Source organism: Labrus mixtus, chromosome 6, assembly GCF_963584025.1.
Source record: "Labrus mixtus chromosome 6, fLabMix1.1, whole genome shotgun sequence".
In the NCBI taxonomy this organism is placed as follows: domain Eukaryota; kingdom Metazoa; phylum Chordata; class Actinopteri; order Labriformes; family Labridae; genus Labrus; species Labrus mixtus.
Genome location: NC_083617.1, coordinates 8,465,907 through 8,489,561, shown reverse-complemented (window position 1 = coordinate 8,489,561; position 23,655 = coordinate 8,465,907). Strand labels below are relative to the sequence as shown.

Sequence of the window (23,655 nt, the reverse complement as noted above, 5' to 3'; positions counted from 1 at the left end):
ATTTCAGAAAATATGTACATTTAGTTTTTACTGTATTGTAATCCATATACTGGGACTCAAACTGTGCTTGTGTAAATAAGAAACAAAGATATAAGGGAAGCGTTTATGTTTATCAAAGAATGTAAAGTCTTATTAGAACTGTGTAAATGTACATTTTTGTGCAAATATATCAACTGAGTTATCTATTTTTGTATGATTTTGTTTGTAATCTTACATTACAGGGTGTAAAAGTAAATTTGAGTATGAAATTTATGAAACTTACAAACCAGAGGTGATCACTGTGTTTAAGACCGTCTACGTATTGTATTTATGGAGTATATTGCAGATTAAAAGAAAGTCAAGGCCATTTCAATAAAGATATATGTATACTTGTTTGCACTTGTAAAATATGTACTGAGTTAGTGTTGCATGGAAAATGTCACCACACACACTTATAAGAAGTTGAAGTAATTAAGCATGGTAGAATTAAAAGAAGGGTCACATTGTGGAATCAGCTTATTTTAATTTGATGTGAGAGACTCTAACAAACTATCATCAATATTTTTTGTGAGTCATTTTTTCTAATGAAAATACACATTTGACCAAAATCCCTGTAGGCCTAACTGTGTCAGTGTTAGCCAAGAGGCAAAATCAACACTGCAGGAGATGAATGAGAAGTTTTAATAGTTTAAAACAGAATAGCTGTTATTAAGTTGACAGTGATGTATTGTAATAAGTCCAAAATATAATGGTTTAATGAAATATTGTTAAAACCTAAATTACGAACATATGTCCAAATAAAGCATAATTATGATACTGAATTATATGTTAAAGCAAACTTACCAAGAAATGAAAGATCTTTGGTTGCTCAATTAAGGACAGGAATCCTTCCCTCGGCACCGTTGGCAGATTTAAAAATATCCCAGAGGAACAGAGAATTTGTGAACTTTGTGATTTAGGAGAAGTGGAGAGTGAATCTCATTTTCTTTTGTATTGTCCCTTTTATGAGGAACTGAGAGTACCTCTTTTTGATGAAATGTTTGCTCGAGACCCTCAAGTGTTTTGGAGTAATGATGATGTCAGGGTGGAATGTTTGTTTACTTACAATGTTTATAAGTTGGCCACTTTTGTCACTAAAGCCTGGAGGAAACGCCAGGATGGTTTATAGTGTTAGTATTGTTTGGCATCTATTTTTGGTTTTTGGTCTGTTTGTGTGTTTATATTGGTGTCTTGTAAGCCCTTGTGGGCTGGGCATGCTAATGCATGCATGACACAATAATAAAATAAAATTCAATTCATTCATTCATATAACACCTTTTTAATTTACGAGTCATAACTACAACCCTTAGAGACATTTTGGGGTTATTGACAGACTTTATTTACCTCAACTTTGAATGTTAATATGTAGGCTACTTGTTTTCAAGGAGGCCGCGTTAGCAACAGGTGCATCGCGTGTTACTGTTGCCTAGGTGACTGCTGACTACATTAAACAATGCCGAAGTTAGCGCGTGTGACACTTTGCTACGGACCTTATGAATCCAGCGGAGTCGTACAATACCGGACCTTCCGTCTGCAGGGTCTTCAGGGTATGTTTCTCTACCGCATGTTGTCTTCTGTCTCGACTGTTTAAGAAGAGGTCAAACATTGTCCGTTCAATATGCCTGCAGCCGCTCTGAGAGCACGCGGGCACCAGTGCGTCATGGAAGAAACGCGCGCGTGGAACACGGTGGAGCTCGTGGTCAACGGGGAGCTCGTCTTCAGCTGTGACACACAGCAGCTGGAGTTTGGTGAGTTTAGCCAACTTTGACTGAAAGCAGGACTGGATGTATTGTGATGTCACAGTGTGATGTGAGCAGAGTGGCAGCGCGGAAACCTAAAGTCTGTTGTGCTATTTTACACCAAGGTGGAGATGGAAAACTGGATCCTGTTTGCATAGAAGCTGTAAATGCTGTGGACAATGCTTACTGAAGAAAGCAATCCATCAATTAGAGAAAAAACAAACAATAATAAATAAAATAAAACACACATGTGCATTTGATTTTTTTCTTATGCAACAACCAATTGTATACTACTTTCTATGTAAATGTAGGCATACTCATGGATTTTTATTTAGATTGCTGCATGAATTCAACACAGTGTTGTTTGTTATAGGCTTTTACTGCTCAAACTACATTATTGCAAATGTGACTGCCGATGGGCCCACCTCAATTAGGCACATTCGCAGCATGGCACGCTACTTAGCATTTATAACTTTATGTTGGCTGTTTGCTAAATGTATCCACTAAAGGTTGACCAGTACTATTAACAAATCTTGAGGATCAGTCAATTTTAAAGAAGAGGCAGTACAAATATACACATATTTTTAATTGATGTTCACTTTGAGCTCACATGGTCATGTGTACTTTTCTTTATAATTCTTACGTTATTTTAAAATACTTTTTAACTTAATGACACACAGAAACATGTTTGTATGTTACTAACATTTGTTTCAAGTGATTTCAGGGTTTCTATGGATATGACTAACCTGGTGCTGTGTGCACCTGAGAGATTAGGAGTGCACAGGCCAAGTTGATGCAAAGAGAGAGGAGGTGTTGGCTGTCAATAGTCGGCCAATAGCGTCCCATGGCAACTCCCCATAACTCTGGAGTTGTTACCCTATGTATTTGTTTCATTTAAGCAAGTCTATGACGGTACAACAAGCAGGCGAGACAATACAAAATGAAAGAAAACTGTACTAAAAGTAGAGCCACTAAGAATAAAAATCTGAATCAATGTAAACCATACAACAATGTCTAGTGGTCATTCCACAATGCATCAAGCATCATCTGCAACAGAAATCATGACAAAGGCATGTGATTAAACTTAAATACATATTATGTGTTTTATTACTCTGAGTAAGCACAACTCCATAAATTTGTGCATATATTCCCTGCCTCCCCCCCCCAGCATATGAAAATATTATTTCCTTTAAAAACCTACAACAGAGAGATTGACAACAGAATATAATGCTAATGCTAATTAAAATATTTAAATAAGCATGATAAACTTTGTGCATGGCATATATATGGAAAGGTATGCTTCAGTGTGGCATAACAACAGGGTGCATCATTTAAAGGAGCATTTTCCAAGCAAAGTGTTAACTAATATCAGTTCTTCAGTTCTGTTAAACGCCTGGGAACTCCGACATGACAGCCAGGCATCAGAATTTCTCTCAAAGCAGCTAAGGCTTTTCTGTGTTTACGTATGTGCATCCCTCAGCCTCCTAAGAGGAAGCTGGGCCGTATGTCCTAAGTAAAAAACATGGCTGCACATCTCTGTGCCAGCTGGCTCATGTCTCCTGGTGAAGTGAGGTGTGACAATAAATACAGACTCCATCACGAACAGCTAAGGTAGCCAAAGCAAAAGCAGGCACTAAACCTACTGAGGTGTTACATTTCAGAACAGTCTTCATACCTGTGATATGTATTTCACATTCATTGTTTAAGTACACCAGTTGGTGTTCTGTGTGCGTCTCTTTGCTACTAAAAATATCCATACAAATACAAATCAATACATATAAAATACATACAAGTAGTCATATACTGCAGTGAGTAGTACTAAATATACTCCTATAACAGTCATTGCTATTGCTACATCACCCATCAACTAGGTGAAAATTTGGTTTGAAATGTTATATTAAAGGTTTTTTTTAATATTTACTAAAAAAAAAATGTTGGAAGTGCAGCACTATTCAGGGGCTGAACATGTATGTGTGCAGTTGTTTCCAGACAATACAGTACTAATAGGTAAAAAAATGCAGTTATTCTGTTTGCCCTCCTAAAAGGCCCTCTGCTGAAGGGTCCTATCTCAGTCAAGATTATCAGGATTTATAAGGTTAAAGAGGGTGAAAGTGTGGATATCTAAATACAGAAAAGATAAATGATATATCTTAATGAATTACTATGTCCCCTAACCGTTGTAGACGGGTAACTCTGCATAGTTGGAAGACTAGAGTGACCATTTTTTGCCTTCTCTTGTTGTTGTTGTTGGTGTTCAAGTTGTTCAAGTTGTTCAAGTTGTGCTTTAGGATGCTTTTCACATAACAGGTAATGCAGATCATGAAGGACTGCAAGCTAGGATTAGATAGGAGTCAGTGTACTAAATGTAATGTGTCCCTAAGTCAAGGCAGAACAAAGATCCTTTCATGTGACATAGTAACCATCTCTAAACAAAATGCAGTTTTCTTCATGTGCGATTCAGACTTATCTTTCTTAAAATTATCTTTAGCAACAACACATCACTATGTTTAAGATTGTCACGAAGCTGAAAGTGTTTAAAATGTGCCACTATTCCACCCCAAGACTTAATAAAAACACCATGGTGGTTGAAGATGAAATTGCACCTCTAGGCTGCCTCTTGTTCCAGTTTCTCAATTACAAGTCCTTTCCCTGGAAGGCGCTCAGGTTGAAAGCTGTGTCCATGAACCTCTTCAGCTCATTGAAGTGGGTGGACTTGTTTCCTGTCGCAGGAGCAGCTGCTGGGTCCCGTCCTACATACCTGAAAGAAATATATCGTAGGAGTTAACATCCTTCATTTGTGTCTTTGATTGTTCTGTCATTAAACATTTAGGTGACGAGTTAAAAGAAACCCTTACCAAATGGGTCTCTTGTTTGCCACTACTGTCAGAAAACGTGGCCGGACGTAATCATAGTAGCCCATGTTCTTGTGCTCCTCCTGACACCAAATCAGCTCAGCATTGGCATACTTCTCCACTTCTGCTTTGACCAGGTCAAACGGGAATGGAGAGATCTGAGGGGATGTTGAAAAAAATGATAAAAATGTTTTACTCTCATTCCAAAATCCATTATGCATGGCATGGTCGGACAGAGGACATGGATTTAACACCTGTTCTAGTCTTGTGATGGCAATATCTTCTTCCAGTTTTTGCACTTTCCTCTCTTTAGCCAGTTCATAGTAGACTTTCCCAGTGCAGAAAATCACCCTCTTCACTTTGGCTGGACTTTGACTGGCAGGGCCCTCCTCTGGGATCAGCCTCTTGAATTTAGTGTCTGCAGACGTTGGATTATAATATGTTACCTATCACTGTAAGACAACATGAATGATGGATTCTTAATTCAGATTTTACAGAGTTCAAGTAAAACATCACCTTTGGCAAGGTCATCAAAACTGGACCTTGCATCGGGATGCCTCAGCAGGGACTTTGGAGTGAAAATAATCAGCTGTGAGGGGAAAAAAAACGAGAACGTTTTATTTAGTGACAAACACCAGATTGATCCTGTCATCCGTATCTTCTTTGTGTGCTTTGAAAAACTCCAGAGATAAAAGTTTTTATATCTTTTCACGCTAATTTGTTGCCACCATATAGCATGCAACATCAGCGTTGGGAAAACAAAACATTTCTTTAACAATCAAATAAATAAAAACCCTTCGTGCTCAGCCGACCAAGTCCAGAGTTTAAGAGTTTTTCAGAAAAAAACAAACAATATTATCCCCTATTGGCCCCCTCGCTAATTTGCTCAGGAAGTAATTTTCTCATGCTTCATGAAGCGTTGCATTTATGTGCGACAGGGGATCAGTTGAGACACTCGCTGTGGCTGAAAACTATGAGAGACTGAAAAAAGAAGTGTACATATACAAAAAAGGAGAAATGCTCTACATCCCAAAAAGTTTCTAAGCAAACTAATTATACTTTAGGTGTTCAAAGGACTAATTAAGAACACACAGAACCTTATGGGTTCCAATAATAGATATGATCTTAAATGAATATAAAGCCAACCATTTTTATGTCAACAGCGTACAAGAGAGTTATGACACGGCAGTCATTTTATTCCAATACACACACTCAGTTTGGGAATCTCAAATGCTGTTGTAATGATGTCGTGCTAATGAATGTAAGCTCTTCACCAAATCATTAACAGTTAACTTCTTTGGTGGTAAAGATTCAGTGCTACAGGGTCATGTTTAGAGTGAAAACATTTGAACGTCCCAGCTGTTCAACTGCGAGCTAGGAAGAGACTGAATGCTAACTGTAGCCTAACTTCTAATTGTGTTTTCTGATACAATTACGATTTAAAAAACAGACTTAACATAGATACAACATATTTGATAAGCAACAGACAAGAGGTAATGTAAGGATTTAGCCAAGTTAATTTAGCGTTACAGCTAGGAAGTAGTGTTGTAGCCTACAGAAAGAAATGAAAGGCAAAACTCCCTAGCTAATGGTAATATTAGCATTCTGCTACTGTTGCCACCACACATTGAGAAGATTTCATCGCTATTCTTTACATTAGCTAGGAAAGCGTGTTGTACCGTATGAAAGAAAAAAACGTCCTAGCTAACGGTAATACTAGCATTTAACCACTGCAAAGTAATAAGTTAGGGGGTGACAGAAAGTAAACATTAGCCTTGTCTGTTTATTGCTAACTGGGTATCATATGTTGTAGTTAAAGTTCAGCTTTGGTTTGACTTTCTTTTGTAGAACACAATCATAAGGTATTGTTAATTTAATCCTCATTATCCATTAATCCTCTTCCTAGTCATAAGTGATTTTAGCTAGGAAGTGGCTTAATGCTACCTCTAACAGTTGATGTATTATCTCAAGATATTGCTCATTGTTTTTTTCAGTTGCTGATCAATGTTGTTGCGTTGACTGTTAATGATTTGTCAGATTTCCATAATTTGCATACGCTGGAATAACGCAAGACATTTTATTTTAAAAGGAGAGGGAAAAAAAAGAGATGCAACACTTTACCGGTTTTCTGAACGGCAATAGAATCTGACGTCTGAGCACATGACAGTAGTTAGCAGGCGTGGAGCAGTTCACCGCAATCCAGTTACAATCGTACAGCTGCTGGACTTCGAAATCTCCACTGATCTCCTGCACACAAAAAATTAATAACAAAGGAATCAAATAGGTTATTGACTTTAGAAGCAAAGCTTAAATCTGATGTAGACAAAAGTTACAGTTACGGTGTTGGTTGCAGTAGTGTTTTTCTTGGGATTGAGCCGGAAATGTAGCATGAGTGCATCAATGCATCAGTGCCTTGCATCTCTCTAACTTTCTCTCTCTCACAGACACAAACACACACGGCCACGGAAAAGAATGTTAATCCCTTACTATGCTTCCACTAATAGTTTGATCAATATCCCATTTGAAGATGAATCTGGTAAGCTTCTGCTGATACAGCCAGCTTTGGTTTCCTCCTTGAATGTTCTCTTGTACCACCTCACCCCTGGGACCTGTGTAACTGCTGAATACCAACACTTTGGAGGCCGTAATGAAGAGACTTTTAAGCTTTAGAGAAATTGGCAATCATCACTTAAGCCGTCACGTAAGTGGTCATGACATCAGCATAGAAAGTCGTTGGACGTTAATTGCAGTGCACTTTCTTTGACACATCCTCAGGTAATGATTTTCCCTAAAGCCGTTCCCATTTCAGCCATAATAAGAACGTACAGGGAAGTGATCGGAGTCATCTTTGCTCATTTGCAGGAAGCGTTCAGGTCGAGCTGATGAATGTTCTGGGCCCTGCAAATAGAGAGGATAGTTAGGAAGAGACATAACGTCAAAATGGAAAAAGTCCTGTATATTCCATTTATTACCTTACACTACAATTACACAGGCTAAAAGTAGTTTAGCCTGTTTTTTGTTTTTTACTTCTTACCATTCCCTCCATCCCATGTGGAAGCAGTAAGACAATGCCATTATTGCGGACCCATTTGGCCTGGCCTGGGCTGATGAACTGGTCAATGATACACTGCGCTGTGTTGTTAAAGTCTCCAAACTGGGCCTCCCACAGGATCAGAGCATTTGGACTGGCCATGGCAAAGCCCAGCTCAAAACCTGTAGTCACAGTAATCATGACATTACTGGTTATCAATTAACAAACTATAGCACGCTACGCTGAAGTGGCCTCAGTCTCACCTAGCACCCCATACTCTGATAAGGAGCTGTTGCAGACGGTGTAAGGAGCCTGATTGTCCCACAGGTGGTTCATGGGAACACAGATACGTTTGTCCACCTCTTGGTCGTGCAGAACATGATGACGATGGCTGTAAAACATAAAAGAGAGAGAGAGAGAGAGAGAGACAGATTAGAGACATATGTACTATGTATAAACAAGACTAGCACCATGCTGCAAGGTCTTGCAGTCACCATGTGTTCATACCAGAGACTGTATAAGAAGTCTTTCTAATGGCCAAAATTGGACTACTCGACGGGTGACAAAATAGTCAGATTGGAAGAAACCAGAGGGTTAAAGGACTATACATCTCAGGTGATTTATACCTCAGTAAACATTTTCATTATGATTATATGGTCTTAACTTTAAGTTTAAATTCCTCTGGGGTGCCAAATGGCCTGGCAGTAAAGCAAACCACAATTGTACTAAATCTACTTGTAATGGTGCTTAAAAAGACCATAAATACAAATTAACCCCCAGCATGTGTAACACTTTTAATTCAATTTAATAGAAAATGTGGGACATTAACAAAAGCTTCAACACAAACCAATCTGAGAGGTGACGACACATGTTGTATGCAAAAATGTATCAACAGGATACAGCTTGATTTAATTATTGATTTGACTTTTGACAATAAAATGAACGGCCTTAATAAGGTCAAAAAATGTAATCTTACTGTTGATCCTTTTGGGTGAAATTAGAAAATGTGCATTAATAGTGCAGAGTGAATCTCATTATTGATTAAAGACATTAAGTAGTGTTTTCAGGATAAAAAAACTAATTAGGTTTTAAAAACTGCATAACAATATTCTCCCCAAATTTGTAAGACTCTTAGCTGTCTCAAATGATGGTGGCAAAACAGTATCTCTTTGAAAGGTTCCTAAACCAGTAGAAGCAAGAGAAACATGCAGTCATGCTGTTCTGGCCCATAAAGGCACTCCATAAAGAGCACCCTCGTCTTTCCTTATCCTCAGTCAGCACGAAGCCCAACGAGAGCTGATGGGAGCAAAGAGCCGAGCGGTAACAAGCTCTGCCAGCCCGCTCGCTCACACTGTAGGAATCAAGACTACAAAACCAGCACGATCAGACAATCACTTAAAGCCCTTTAACATCACATAAATGACAACTACACACACACACTCAGTGCTAGAGGTTATGTAATGGTCAGGCGGAAGAGCTGCAGGAAACAACCATAACCTATTGATTATTATCTTGAGTATGACATATATCCTCTGAGAGGACAAGATGGTCCTGATTTGAATCATTTGAATAATATTATTCATACTTACAGCCTAATGAGGGCACTAAATGTACCGCATAATTGTTTTGTTTGAACCTTGCTCTACATTTACGGCATACATTTCTTCAAGAAATCCTTTGATGAAAGCAGAAAATGAAAAGCAGCCAGCATAAATTAAGGTAAAGCAATAATTTCATATCTGATGCAATCCAAGGAGGACTCAAAAAAGAACGAGGTCTTTCTTCAGATTTGACTCGTAAACTGCATGCCCACTGCTCTTTTCTTTGTTTTTTCCACACACACACTTTCCTCTGCCTGGGGGCCCCATTAGTCAGGGAAAGGGGTGCACGACGCAGCGCAAAGCAACCCAACCCGATCACGATGACTGAATCCATTAGTCGATGGAGTTACGTACATCACAGAAACGCAAGCAGGCTCACTCAACTGTAACATGCCAATATGCTCAGCTCCTAAAAAACTATGAAGGGAGACAGAGTAGTGGGGGATGAAAAAAAATGTTGGTGGGAGGAAGAGGAAAAAAAAAAAAGCTTTAAGGCCTGGTGGTAAAGAGGGTAAACTGTCGCTGAAGTACAAAGCGAGAGGAAGCTAACACAAAGCTGAAAATATGGACTCCCACCTGCCACAGAGATGGGTCTAAATAAACAACAGGTGATACAGAGAGAGAGGGCGGATGTTCCACTTTTGTTTTTGTGTTTGTCAGACAGGCAGGGGACAGTGGATGGGGAGATGTTCATGTCAGTGGTAAATGCGAGGCAAAAGAAAAAGAAGCCCCGTAGCCTCTAGTTAGTTAGTGTGATGTATGTCTCTGTGAGCTGTCGTGAGGGCGGGGGTGGCGGGGAGGGGGGTGTGGGCGTCAGTGGAGATGGGCTGGTGGAGAAGTGATAGGGGACAGATGAGACAGGCGCAGTGGAAGGGGGAGCTGGTTTTTGTTCATGTGTCACTCGTTCCCTCCATACCATGACAACACCATGTGGGCTTCACAGTTCCCAGGAGACTGCGCTGATGTCTTGTGTCTGTCAGGCTCCCTGTGCCACCCTCCCCACCCAACCCCACCCCACCCACCCCCTTCCATTACTTAATTTACTGTCTTTAGGTGCCTGTTTATTACTAAGTTACCTCCGGTCATGCAGGCTCACCCAGACATCTTCTGATTAAAAAAAACTGTTGTACATTCTAAGCATTATCAAAAAAAAGAGTAATTGTAATGACATAGGCTAAATTATTATCATAATATTGTAACATGTTTCATTACATCTACTAAATAGAAATCTAGATATATTTATATTATTTCTTCCTTTGTGTTTTTTTTTTTTTTTTACATCTTGACAAATCCATGAACTGTGCTACAGTGTTGTAAAAAAATGGGGAGGGGGGGGGGATTGCATTCCTTTGTTAATTTTCAATGAAGGTTCATCATTAGTGTGGACAAAACTCTATTAACAATAAGGTCATTTCCTGTGTCTGTGATTTAGCTGAAAGCTGATTAGCATTTTCTTTTATTAAAGCACAAAGCCTTACATCACTGTTCAGAAATAAAAAGGTAAGTAATTCATTTATCTACAGACTTTGACGAGACGATAGCCATCAATATTTTTTAAATTATTTATTTTTCAGTATCTAAACATTAGATCCTTTAGCAGAGCACAGCTGCAGTTAGAAGCTGTGGAGGCTGTGGGAGGTCCTCCTAGTGTGACAGTATTTATGCAAGAAGATATCGAGATCTAAATAGAATAGGATAGAACTTCATGTCCACAATGTGGAAGAATGTCTTTGGCTTCACAAGAACAAAAACAAAAACAAAAACATGATGACAAACAAAACAACCTTTAAATACAGCAAGAGATTAGAAGAGCGCTTGGACTGCTTGACAACATCACAGTCTGATACAGTCATCACAGTGTAAAGTCTGATACAGAGCCCTGTAGATTTAACACAGAGGTTTTTTTAATGTTGATTTGGACTCACCTAAAGGTGCCCCGCTCTACATCCTGCCCGCTGAGTCGCACATGGATGCCATCTTTGAGAAGAGAACCAAAGGCCATGTACTCTCCTAGAGCCCAGTCCATCTGCCGATTCTTCACCAGGTCAGCTCGACCACGCAGGATACGAGACACGCCTGGAGAACACACACACACAAACACAGGAAGTGATATCTCAGGTGAGCTCTGGGGAGGAGAGTGTAAAATTTGATGAGCTGAGGTACTGTGTTGTAAATAACATTAGAAACCCTTGTGACTGACTTAATTGCTATTGTGTGAGAGTAAAATCAGCTGTGCAGGCTAAACACCTGCTGTTTAATAAGGCTGTGTTTACAGGTGAACTGCTTTTATTGACTTTGTATTGTGAGTTTTGTGTTTAATGCATCTTTATCTTATCATTTAGCAGCATGATTCTCCTGTTGTTCAGCAGTGCTTTATGATATTCTGTGACATTTCAAGCACAGCCAATCAGATTCACCAATAATAATCACATTCTCATTATTTTAAGCCTGTCTTTCTGCAACATCCTCAAGCACAAATCAACTAAACCCACCAGGGTGTATCTTGAAGTCTTCCTGAGGCACAGAGCTGGCTGTCTGGCCGATGTGCTGCAGAACCTCCTCATCTAGTCCTGTGGGGACACAGCCCATGCTCTTGGGCTCTCCCTCTGCTGTGAAAAAGTCTAAAGAGAGAGACAGAATCAATCCAGCATGAAAAGAACATTTTTAAAAAACACAGCAAATCAAAAGAAAATATTCTACTTGAATTACTGGATTTGAAACGGAAATTTCACCTGGCCAGGGGGAGTCAAGCCAGTGGCGACTCAGTAAAATCTTTTCATCTTTGGAGCTGGTGTATGCTTCCTCACATATCTTGTCATATTTGGCAACTTCCTCCTGTGAGTACATTTGGTAATAAGTAAAAGACTGAAAGAAAACTGTGACATATAAACTGATGCACAGTTTGTTTACTTCAATTAAAGGACTACAGCTGACTAACCAAAACTGTGTGGAGCTCCAACAGAGAGAAAGACAGAAAGAGAGAGAGGGAGAAAGAGGGACAGAGAGAGAGAGGAAAGAGAGAGAGAGAGAGAGAGAGAGAGGGAGAGAAGAGAGAGAGAGAGAGAGAGAGGGAGAGAAGAGAGAGAGGAAGAGAGAGAGAGAGAGGGAGAGAAGAGAGAGAGACAGAGAGAAAGAGAGAGGGAGAGAAAGACAGAAAGAGAGCGAGACAGAGAGAGAGAGAGATAGAGAGAGATAGAGAGAGAGAAAGAGAAAGAGAGAGAGAGGGAGATGAAGAGACAAAGACAGAAAGAAAGAAAGAGAGAGAGACAGAGAGAGAGAGGGGGGGAGACAGAGAGAGAGGGGGGGGAGAGAGAGAGAGAGAGAGAGAGAGCGAGAGAGGGAGATTTGAGCAGGAGAAAAAGCTCTGCCAGCAGTAATGGTTCTCTCTGGCTTCATAACAAATGGTGCTTTTAAAGGAGACCAAATAGCTGGCCACAAAACAGAAAATAATGTCCGTCAAAAGTTAGGAAGTAGCACTCCAACGAGTTACTGCAATATTTTTCTGACATGTGCCGTAAAAAAAAAAAAAAATCCAGAATGGATGTTACAATCAGGCTTTATTGTTTAGGATGAAGAACCTCTGCAATTCCATTGAATGGCTCCAGAAGCTGAGGTGTACTTCGGCTTCATAGAGCAATATATACTCTGTGAGCGATTGTGAGGCTGTGACTAAACTGCAGCAGTAAATTGAAACTCAAATACAGCAGTGCTAGCACAGCCTATTCACTCGAAGGCTGGACTAATATTTAAGTGTGATTTAATGCACATAGTCCAGCAGAGGGTGGGACCAAATAAAACAGCATACAGTAGCAGCTACCAATATACAGTAGATCCAACAAGTGCAAACAGCACTAGATCACAAACCTCAAATTCCTGCAGCGTCACCACTCCCTCTGCAATGAGCTTGTCAGAGTACTTTTTCAGCACATGCTCCTGCCGGTGGATCCGCTTGTACATCAGCGGCTGGGTGAACATGGGCTCGTCCATCTCATTGTGGCCAAATCGTCTGTAACAAACCTGTATAACACACACACACACCAAGAAGCCATGAGTAAGTGTGTACTACTTTTGTGTTTTAATCCATTTAGACTAGGCAGTGACTAACCAGGTCAATGACGACATCCTTGTTGAATGTGGACCTCCACTCTGCAGCCACCCGGCACACGTACATGACAGCCTCGGGGTCATCCGCATTCACGTGGAAGATGGGCGCGTTGACAACACGAGCAACATCAGTGGGGTAAGGGGAGGAGCGGGCTACTCGAGGGTCTGTAGTGAAGCCAATCTGAAGGAGAAAACACAAAAAATTATCTAATTTTAAACCTAGAACCTCATATTACGAAGTGGAGGGAAAGATCAGTAGAACAACTTACTGTCCTTGACGACAAGTGCTTTTTCTTCTCTCGACCACTCAAAGTGTCTACACACCATAGACTAAATAATATCTTATACAGTCTATTGTCTGCACTTTGTCATATTCAATGATAGCAGAGGGCGCTACTCAAAGTGCTCAGCCCAGCTGTTGACAGGAACTTATCAAACACACTCACACACCAGCAATTTGACCCTTCAGCATGAGAAAACAACCCGATCAACCTCTGAGCCACAGCTGAGTCTTAAACAACTATTCCAAATGTCTTTGAATGTATAACAAGTGAAAAGACAAAAAAAAAAAGTTTGACAGCTGATTTCGTTTGCTCTTCTTTCCATTGTCCTTGAAATAATTAATTTTAAAAAGTTACACAATATCATCCCACAAACTCCAGAGACTGGAGCTGACAAGTTATAAAGAGTTATTTACAGTTGGAGACTTGAACCTGAAAGTAATAATGGAACTATAAATAAAAGCATAATTATTAGTATTGATGATAACAATAGTATTGTACAGTTGTAACTGTTAAAATGTCAAAATGAAATATCTGTATGAATGTATTTGATTAATGTTACAGTGGCCTGTATTCTTTAATACCTGGTTGTTGACCACCACATGGATCGTACCATATGTGGTGTAGGAGGGGAGCTCACTAAGGTGGAAAGTCTCATATACAACTCCTTGTCCAGCAAAAGCAGCATCACCGTGTATTAGGATCGACATCACCTGGAAAAATCACAACAAAGGGATTACTAAGAAGGAGTAAAGAAAATCTTTCCTTTTTACAAATACAAAAACAGAAAGAAAAGGACAGTCCACCGTGTACCTGGTGCTGTAACTGTTACCTTCTTTCCCTGAGAGTCTCCCCTGTAGAACTGCTCGGCTTTTGCCTTGCCCTGAACCACTGGATCCACTGCCTCCAGGTGGGAGGGGTTGGCCATGAGTGACAGCGTGATGTTCTTGTCCGTCTCACGGTTAATCCTCTCGTGGTACATCCCGAGGTGGTATTTGACATCACCTGAACCCTTCAGGTGTCGAAAAAAGGTTTCGTAACACTTTATACCTTACTTTTCCAAACTGCTTTTCCACACTATCACAGATTAGAAGCCCCCTTACCTCATCAGCAGGCTCTAACTTGGGGTCAAACTGACAGAAGATCTGATCCAGGTCTTTACGGATCACGTTGGCCAAGACATTCAGTCGACCCCTGGAAGAGTTTTTCACAAAATCTATTTTAAATACAGAACAAGCTGTATAAAGAGCTTCAATGTGAGCTCATGTGTAACACACAATACCTGTGAGGCATCCCCATGATGACACTGTCAATGCCTGCAGCGCTGGACTTGTCTATGATGGTTTTAAGAGCAGGGATGAGCACTTCACAGCCCTCCAGTCCAAATCGTTTCTCTGAAGACCACTTTCTAGCCAGGAAGTCCTCAAACCTAGGAATCAAAAAAGTCATGTTTATAACAGTTTCATGAAAGGTTCAAAATAGTTTTCCTACTTAGCAGGCACAACAGAAAATGATTTAAAGACCGCTATGTTGGTTTAGGGGACTTTTAGTCAATATATTAGCATATTCATGTCAGTAGATGTGTTTGTGTGTGTATATATATGACAACACAGGAGGCATATAAAACAAGCACAAACACATTAAGCATTCTAACAAAAGGTTGAACACTAACAGAGAGTTTGAATGGCTTGTAACATTATTTTATCAAAGATGAAAATTGAACATGAAGAATAGGGTGTGTATCTCTTTAAATATATGCATATTCAATAGTTTTGTTGAATTTGTTAGCCTCTCTAAAGGTAGCATTAATTAAAAAGGCGGTATTGCACGATAATAAAAGTGTAGGTAGGTGGATATGTGTTCATTGCTGACCGTGTTGATCTGATCAGGCGGGCCAGTAAAGTTCTTTTCTCATTATTTGTAAACTGCAGGATTCCTGGAGTCTCAAATTTCTGGCGGATCCACTGACACTGATCCACATTGTTGATGAACATGAATTCGACTCCTATGTGTCCGCAGTAGGATGTCTAAAACAGGAGAGGCAATACTGTGTAAAAGTTGTATAAATAGCTTCCCCCACCCCACCCCAACATTAGACACATGAATGGACACAATCATACAAACAAAGTACCTCTAGTCTGTGTATTATTTCTCTGAGAGGAAGAGTGGTGCCTCCACCTCCGATGAAGGTGGTGGGGGGCAGTTGAAAGGTCCTATCTAAGTCAGACTCATCAAGGCCATAGAAACCTACAACATGAAGTGAGACACAGATTTGTGTAAGACTGTTGGAGGAGGCCGACAAAATATCCTACTGATTGCTCCTGTTGGCTTCAAAGGAGCACTTCCCTCATGCAATTCAACAGGGCTTAAGAGAGTCTGAAGCCAAATAACAAGCAGAGAAAATCCTTGGCAGCACAACAACATTTAAAACACAAAGACGTGCCTTTATGCAAGTTTCTTTCTCCTGAAATTTTGTGGAGGCAGCAGAAATCAGAGCCAAGATAGGTCCAGTTTTTTAAACTTTTTTTTTTTTTTTTTGGGGCCTAATTGGAGAGATAGGAAAGTGGATAGAGTTGGAGTTCGGGGAGAGAAAGAGAGTGGGGAAAGACATGCGGGAAAGTGGCCACAGGTGGGACTCAAACCCGCTTTTAGGACTAAGGCCTCTGTATATGGGGTGTGCAAACCAGCTGTCATTGGGCGAGAGGCTGGGTACACCCTGGACTGTTCGCCAGCCAATCACAGGGCTGACATATAGACAGACAACCAGCCAGACCCACATTCACACCTACGGGCAATTAAGAGTCACAAATGAACCTAACGAGCATGTCTTTGGACTGTGGGAGGAAGCCAGAGTACCCGAACAGAGTTTCAAACCAGAAACCTCCTCGCTGTGAGGCAACAACGCTAACCACTGCACCACCGTACAGCCCATTCCTTTACATTTTGATGGCAGGAATTAAAGAATATGAAAAGAAAAAAAGGGACATCAAACAATTTAAAATGTAACTACGAATTAAAATGTTTATTGAACCAAAAGTTCCATAAATAACAAGTTCAAGCAACAGCTGACCTGATGTGTTTTACGCCACATTAAATCAAACACCTTTCAGTTTTGAACTGTTAGTCAGGAAAAATGAGCAACATGAAGACGTCACCTCTTGCTCGAGGGAAGTGTGGAAACGCAATTTAAAAAACTTTAAAAACATTTTTTAGACCAAATTATTGATGGATGGATGGGCGGAAAAATTAAAACAAAGAGATTAATTGATCCTGGAAATAATTGTTGCCTGCAGTCCAAACCGGGGCTCTCAATTTTTCAATGACAAACACTGTGAATTTAAAATTTGATTAAGGAATAAAAACCTTTATTGAGGGTGCCAGTAGTACTTGAGGATTTACAGCATCAGTGACGGAGGCTTAACATTCAATTTTTCATGCTGACAAAGCCTACCTGAGATGACTGGTCAGGCTCAAGAACTCAGGCAACATAAGAGGAGACATGTGCAAATCATATTAGGAACACAGCAAAGACAAATGGGGCCAAGAATAGACTCTTGTTCGATCAGCTGACCAAATAAGGGGCCACTGAGGCTGTAATTAGCTTTCATTAGGAAGCTATAGCGCTAGTGACAATACATAATATTGATGATGATGATAATGATGATATTGACAATGAGGATAGTTAGGATGGTTTCAATGCTGATAAGGACTCTAAAGAGCAGCAGTCGATGTTGTTGATGATGATACATTAACTTTACTTTAAAAATGAGAAACTGTGCTTTGCCTCTGCGCACTGCCTGTTAGCACACTTAAAGCTGTTCATTTGCACTTACTGACATTGTTTCCTCCTCTCTAGATCCTTGTTTGTGCTGCAACTCTCTGATGTGCGTCGCTTTGGACAAAAGCATCTGCTAAATGAATAGTAGAATACATAATGCTACTCTATGTCCTGACACACACTGCTCACTGATAACAGCAACAGGAGCCGTGCCCCCGTCTCTCTCCCTCCCTCGCTCGCTCTCTCTCTCTCTTTACTGGCTATTACAGTGGACTTCGATCGCTTTCTGTGGCCGTCCAGCATCCCCCAACTCTCTGCCCGCTAAATGAAATGGAGAATGACAAGGAGCTCGGCCCGAGATTAATGACAGCATTAGCGTGACCAACCGAACACGGACTGGGCAGAGAAAGTGATGTGGCATTTTTGTAGTGAAATACCACTTATACTCTTGGGTCCTGTGTTATGCAAACCATAATTAGAGGTTTGTGTTTGAGTGGTTTATTGATGAACGTGTAGGTAGTGAACAAACCCTACAAAGACTAATTTCTATAGACAAGCCTTCAGGTAACTCTTAATCTCTGTCTGGTGTTTAAGTGTGTTTATGTTTTGTGTTTAAACATGCAGTATAAATAAAGTTTTATTTACTTATGAGGGAAGAAAAATTGTAATTGAAATAAAGAGCAGGAAGTCTTTTATTATGAGGTCAATCAAGCTTTTGAAGTTAACATGCAAATGAAAGTAATATGTTTATGTTTAATTCTTAACCACTCAAGTATCCTGAGTTCATTAGGAATCTAATGAGTGTGTAGATGTTGTCAGAGGGTTAATTCATGTGCTTTTAGTTCAAAGTTGAAGAATTGTTTACCTCTTCTGTCTAAACCTGAGAGAAAGTATAATTAATGTGGCCCTGATTGTGATTCTGTAAAGAATTTTCAATATGGCGACCGCCATCGCTGGGCTTCGAATGTTTGCTTCATAATCGAATGGTTGATGTCACTGAGATTACGTCTATGTTTTAGACTCAAGAAAATAACCACAAAATCTTCCTCTTTTCATCATTAACATGTTTGGCTATGGTTTCTCGATGTGTGATGAGCACAATCTGTGAGGCTTACCTAATTTATCGATGGAGGTGATCAGATCAGATGGAACAAAAGAGTCCAGGTCAGCCTCCAGGATTCCCAGAGGGTCTAACTGGGCAACATGGTGACCCCGAATCTACACAGCAACACCGATAGAGAAATAAAGAAGATTAGCCAAAAGAAGAGAAGGAGAGTCAGATAAAAAGAGAACACAAATGAAATAAAAGAGATTCAGCGAGGGGCTGCCATCAGGATATAAAGAACAAACAGCTTGAGATAAAGTAACAGTTTTAGGTCAAACTTTCCTCGAAAAGAGCCCCATGGGAGGGCTTTTGTGTCTTTGTAAACACGTATATATTCCCACCAGGATTGCAACAAGCTGGGAATAAAGTGACGCTTTTGCCAAATGACAGCCTTTAACAAATCCCTCCGATAGTTCCTATTAATTAATTAATACGAGGGCAAGGGGAAATGTTACCACCTGTTTTGTTTAAGTAGTCTCTTTGATATTTCCTTTTTAAAAAGCAGCTGGGGTAAGTAGGTTGGAGTTAATCTTGCAATTTGCATAACCTCATGCGGTGACAAACAAATTGTATATTCCTTTTAATACAAGGACACGAGGTGTAAACAGCTTTCAGTGCCAGTTACATCTGTTTTGGCAAGTCAAGTGGGTGTTGTTTGATGCATCTTTCACACAAATACACACAGGAACACACACACACACATCTGAGATACAAATAGTCAGCCTGTTATTGCTCGAGGTGGATGACATCTTAATTCTGTATACAGGCACTGCATTAAGATCTAAATGGATGCCCATGAGAGCCGATCAATCTTTTAATTTGTAAATAACATAAATCCATATTATGCAAGATGTTATCTGGTGTGTGTCTGAGTGTGAGCTTGTCTGTGTGTGTGTGTTTCGCACAGCTGGGCTGGGTGAGCGCGGGGTACCTGGTAGGCTCTAATGAGAGTGTGCACAGCCAGGTGGTCCTCCACCACTTTCTGTGCCATGTCAGGTGAATGGGACAGCACTCGGCCCTGGAGCAGAGCGGAGGGCCGTCTTTCACACGCCTCGCCAGACGGACTGGTGGCCTGGATGTTCCGGAAGAACACGTCCCAAGACTGGAACACAGGGAGACAGACAGATTTAGCAGACGGGAAGCATCTCCAACACACCTATTTCCTGCAGCTTACAGGCTGCTAGGTCACGGGGTTGACAGGACACAAACACTGGACCAGAATCAGCAGCTAAGGCATAGCCTATAGGAGGATTGATCTATTCCATATGAATTCCCTAAATTGATACGCTGCACACTATTTAAATGATAGAGATCATTTTAAAGCATATTTTATTTCCCAATACTGATTCTGATACCTAGGAGTAGGTATTGACCAATGCCAAATATCCCTTAAACACATTATTGATGGAAAAACACAGATTGCTGACAGTTTACTCCCTTTGACAAACTTTAAATTATCTGTTAGCATCACACTCTGTTATTGTATGTTTTTGTCACGTTACATGATAAGTAAGCTACAGTAAGCCAACAGACTTTTCGATGGCTCAAAAGTGATTGTGCCATAAATTACATATACCAATTTCTGCTAATAGAATTAGAAAGCAGATATTGATTCTAGCTAGATAGATAAATTGATACTTTATTGATCCCAAGGGAAATGCAAAGCATCTAGTATCAGTAGTGGCCAATATATAATATATATGTATATCAACTATTAACATATGATAAGAAGAATATATTAGCAATTTAACTATCAAACCAACTCTGTTTCAAATTCTTCTGGTCATTGATCCCTCTGAAAAATGCACTATTGGCAAAAAAAAATAAAAATAATTAAAAAATTAAACATTTTCTCCACTTTTGTGGGATGAATGTAACCTCGTTGCACACAGTTACCTCGTGCACGTTTTTATGATCCTCCAGCCAGGCAAAGTACATCTCCTCCACATAGTTGGAGCTGTTGGCCACGGCGGGGAGCACAGGCGCGGGCCCGGAGGAGCAGCCTCTCCTGGGGTCAATCCAGCTCCTCCTGGCCGGCCCACGCAGCAGCCACTGACTCCCCCCAGCACGCCCGCTCCTCAGAACACCCACTAACGCCCGAAACTGACTCATGGCTGAAGGGATACATATAAACCAGAAGAGTGGAGATTAGTTAGAGCTAAATGCACAAATAATAAATATATTTTTGTTTTGATTGTCAATCACTTGTGAAATCTTATAAAGCAGCGATTGAGTGTGACGTCACAATTTAATTTCAGCCTCAGTTAGGCACGAGCGCACCTTGCACTTTTCGGGAAACTAGCCTATATTTACGCACGTTCGCGCAATGGATGAAATTACCTCTAAAAACGTATATGTACGTGATATTTGATTTACGTGATCGTCAGACTAAATCTAGGTTATTCTAAAAACCTCTGGAAGAAACTAGGTTCACATAATGGCCTGTTCGCTGAGTCCCTGCAGCTGCAAAAAGCGCGTAACCGCGAACAGCCCTTTATGACAGTGGTACTGCAATAACTTCCTCACCTTTAACTGCAAGATGCTTTACAGGCTCCTGAGGCTACGGCACCGACATCAATATCAACACATTGCTTATGTCACTCTGTGTTTGTTACGCTGCCCCGGGACCAATAATCCCTCAACGTCAACATAAATCCTCATAATCTCTCCTCGTCTGCGCTCATTGTAAACGCGCGGAATCACAGGAAATAGGACAGTGCTTGAAAAATGTCAGCTAATGCATTATTTCAAGAGTTTGCATTTACCTCAGGCTGCACCGCTCTTTGACTCTATTGACATCGTCGGAAGGTGTAAAGTAGTTCAGGTATCAGTGAAGGTGACACAGCAAGGGAGCGCACGCACGGCGATGACACGCCCCCAAGCGTGTCAGGTGATGCTGCTTCTGCACAGAGCGCACCCTGCCTGCACCCAAAGGTAACAGTTATCAGCTAAGAGGGTACAAAAAAAAAACCCCAACAAGAACAAAATCACATATTTTTTGGGACAATTTTTGGGACATAACAAAGTAAATTAATCTAAATATATAAATAATGAGTGTGCTTGTGAAAGATACTTACCGGTACTTTCATCCCTTCAGTTCAAGCTCATGAGCTCCAGCACACACTTGTCATCCAGACAGGTCATTTTTCCCCCCTCTAAGTAACATCACAAATATGTCTCTCCCCTCACTGTTAATTAAATGAGCCAATTAAACTTTTATGACGGCTGAACATGAGTCATTTGAGCAAGTGGTTTCAGATTGATGGGCCTCTACCTTGAGTGGGTTAAACAATAAGATAATTGGCCCTCCCTCCCTCCCTTCTCCTTGAAAACCTCTCTCCTTTCCCCCTCTTCTCCCCGCATCAATCCCCCCCCCCCCCCCCTCTCTCTCTTCCATTTCTACATCATCATTCATACTTGCTGGCACAAACCAACAGCATTATTAATCACGACAAACATCAAACAGAGTGAGCACAAGATGCAAAAGGATCTAACAGCTATATTTCTGAACACTAGACATTTAAAGGTTCTCTGAGGAACTTTAGGTTTACTCCGATTTTGACGACCACCGTGGACAAAGTGGGACAATTTATCTCTGCTGATTTTGTCCTGTACTTGTGTAAGAAGTGTTTCTAAGACAAGAAACGTCATCTTTCTTATTTGAATTGTCTAACATGCAACTCATGATGAATCAAACTCAAAAGACTGTGTCTGCAGCTTGCTGGTCTGACACCTGCAGCAGGAGTGACAGGCGAATATATAACTACAGTATATAGAAATAAAGAATGCTGATTTTTTTTTTGCCTTTTTAAGTCATAGAGAGGAATCAGTATTAATTTCAGTCGTTTTCATGTCCAGTTACAAGCTCCTCACAGGAACTTTACATTTGGAATTTAACCATTAAATTATGAATCAACATTATCCAAAGCATAGTTAGAAAGAATAAAAGCTGATTTCCCCACACGACAGGAAAATATTCACTGTGCTTTAACTCAAAAAACCACACACATTAAAGCTCCATGTTTCCTGAAATAATGTCCCTCCTTGTTTCATTATTTGCATTTGTGTTTTCTGCTGCTCTCGGGCTGACCTGGGGAACGGAAGGTCAGGCAATTATGAACTGAAATGCCATTTTGTTGTAGCGGGTTTGCAGCCTGACAAAGATGGAGTGAAGACCAGCTGCTTTCTGGCGTTTTATTAATAGTGTTCATCGATGAATAGACCTGTGCCGCTGGGTGACATTGCGGGGCTTGGCGATAAATTACATCCTGTTTAGAATAATCACACCACAGGACAGTTCAAAACCGGACCAGTTGTTCAGTGTTTGTGTGAAGGGAAATTGAACAATTGACAATTCTCTAACCTCATGCTGAAATATGAATAACAGTATACCTTCATTTCCCAAAAGCATTGTTTTTAAATCCAGCCAATATTCAGCGTCAAAACTATGACTTCATCCAGAAGGAAACTGGAAAATAAAGTTCATGTCCAGTTGACTGACACTAACATCAGCCATCAACAGTTAAGGTCTGCTAAACCAAATTAACTTTGCTCTGAGCTCGGCATTGGCCAGATGAGCAGCGGCCTCATGTACAAAGAGCGGGAGAGGCAGATAATGTGTAATCCACTTACCATAGCCAAGCCTACACACCATTTATGGAAGTCCACGTCATGGGGTTATTTAGGAAGCTTAATTTATCTAATAAAGCATGTTTGGAGGCAGAATCAAATTTGTCTGAGAGCCCTTGATGCACGTGCTATAACAAAAATCAATCACATTTGGGTTGATTGAATAATGTATGATTTCAGGGAATTAAGTGACAGATCTGCAGGGAAAAAGCTCAGTTTCAAACATGTGTATGGATTCTCTCGAAGTGAAGGCAGTCGGAAAACTGAATATCTGTTATTTTGAAGAAATTAAAGAACGTCTGGCATGATAAACTAAAAAATATAAACATATTTTCATGATGGTACTAATGGAAGTTAGTTAAAGCTCCTGTATGGAGTTTTTAGCTGGTGATGGAACAGACTGAAATGAATTACTGATGACTCTTTATGAGCTACAAAAGCAAACGAGACCATCTTCATAAAGATCGACTCTTTCTATGAAGTTAGTTTTAGTTTAAAAAATATTTGCCATGGGGTA

General features: G+C 40.3%; 3 protein-coding genes across 5 annotated transcripts in view; 2 read left to right on the top strand and 1 right to left on the bottom strand.

Moving 5' to 3' along the window:
* The window catches only part of chata (choline O-acetyltransferase a), a 125,724-nt gene that overhangs the window by 9,485 nt on the left and 92,584 nt on the right, over positions 1-23,655 (top strand). The window lies entirely within an intron of this gene.
* c6h10orf53 (chromosome 6 C10orf53 homolog) lies at positions 1,396-1,994 on the top strand. The gene is made up of 3 exons (XM_061040970.1): positions 1,396-1,565; positions 1,647-1,766; positions 1,883-1,994. The coding sequence occupies exons 1-3, from the start codon at positions 1,472-1,474 to the stop codon at positions 1,945-1,947; spliced, it is 279 nt and encodes a 92-aa protein (XP_060896953.1). The 5' UTR covers positions 1,396-1,471; the 3' UTR covers positions 1,948-1,994.
* On the bottom strand, positions 2,836-21,783 carry ogdhl (oxoglutarate dehydrogenase L). Of its 3 annotated transcripts, none has more exons than XM_061039847.1 (23): positions 21,275-21,777; positions 20,406-20,623; positions 19,441-19,611; positions 18,520-18,622; positions 15,758-15,873; positions 15,499-15,653; positions 14,909-15,055; positions 14,730-14,820; positions 14,459-14,638; positions 14,211-14,339; positions 13,347-13,526; positions 13,106-13,258; positions 11,974-12,076; positions 11,734-11,862; positions 11,167-11,317; positions 7,904-8,031; positions 7,644-7,822; positions 7,436-7,507; positions 6,731-6,856; positions 5,126-5,198; positions 4,864-5,027; positions 4,613-4,767; positions 2,836-4,515 (listed from the first exon to the last, which is right to left on the bottom strand). In XM_061039847.1, exons 2-23 carry the CDS (start codon positions 20,619-20,621, stop codon positions 4,392-4,394), a joined length of 3,045 nt encoding a protein of 1,014 aa, XP_060895830.1. In that variant the 5' UTR covers positions 20,622-20,623; positions 21,275-21,777; the 3' UTR covers positions 2,836-4,391. The 3 variants fall into 3 exon arrangements, 2 of the variants coding, with proteins under 2 accessions (XP_060895830.1, XP_060895831.1); XM_061039848.1 differs by lacking the exon at positions 21,275-21,777 and adding an exon at positions 21,036-21,141; XR_009673256.1 differs by lacking the exons at positions 2,836-4,515; positions 4,613-4,767; positions 4,864-5,027 and adding an exon at positions 6,949-7,046 and having other exon boundaries at positions 21,275-21,783.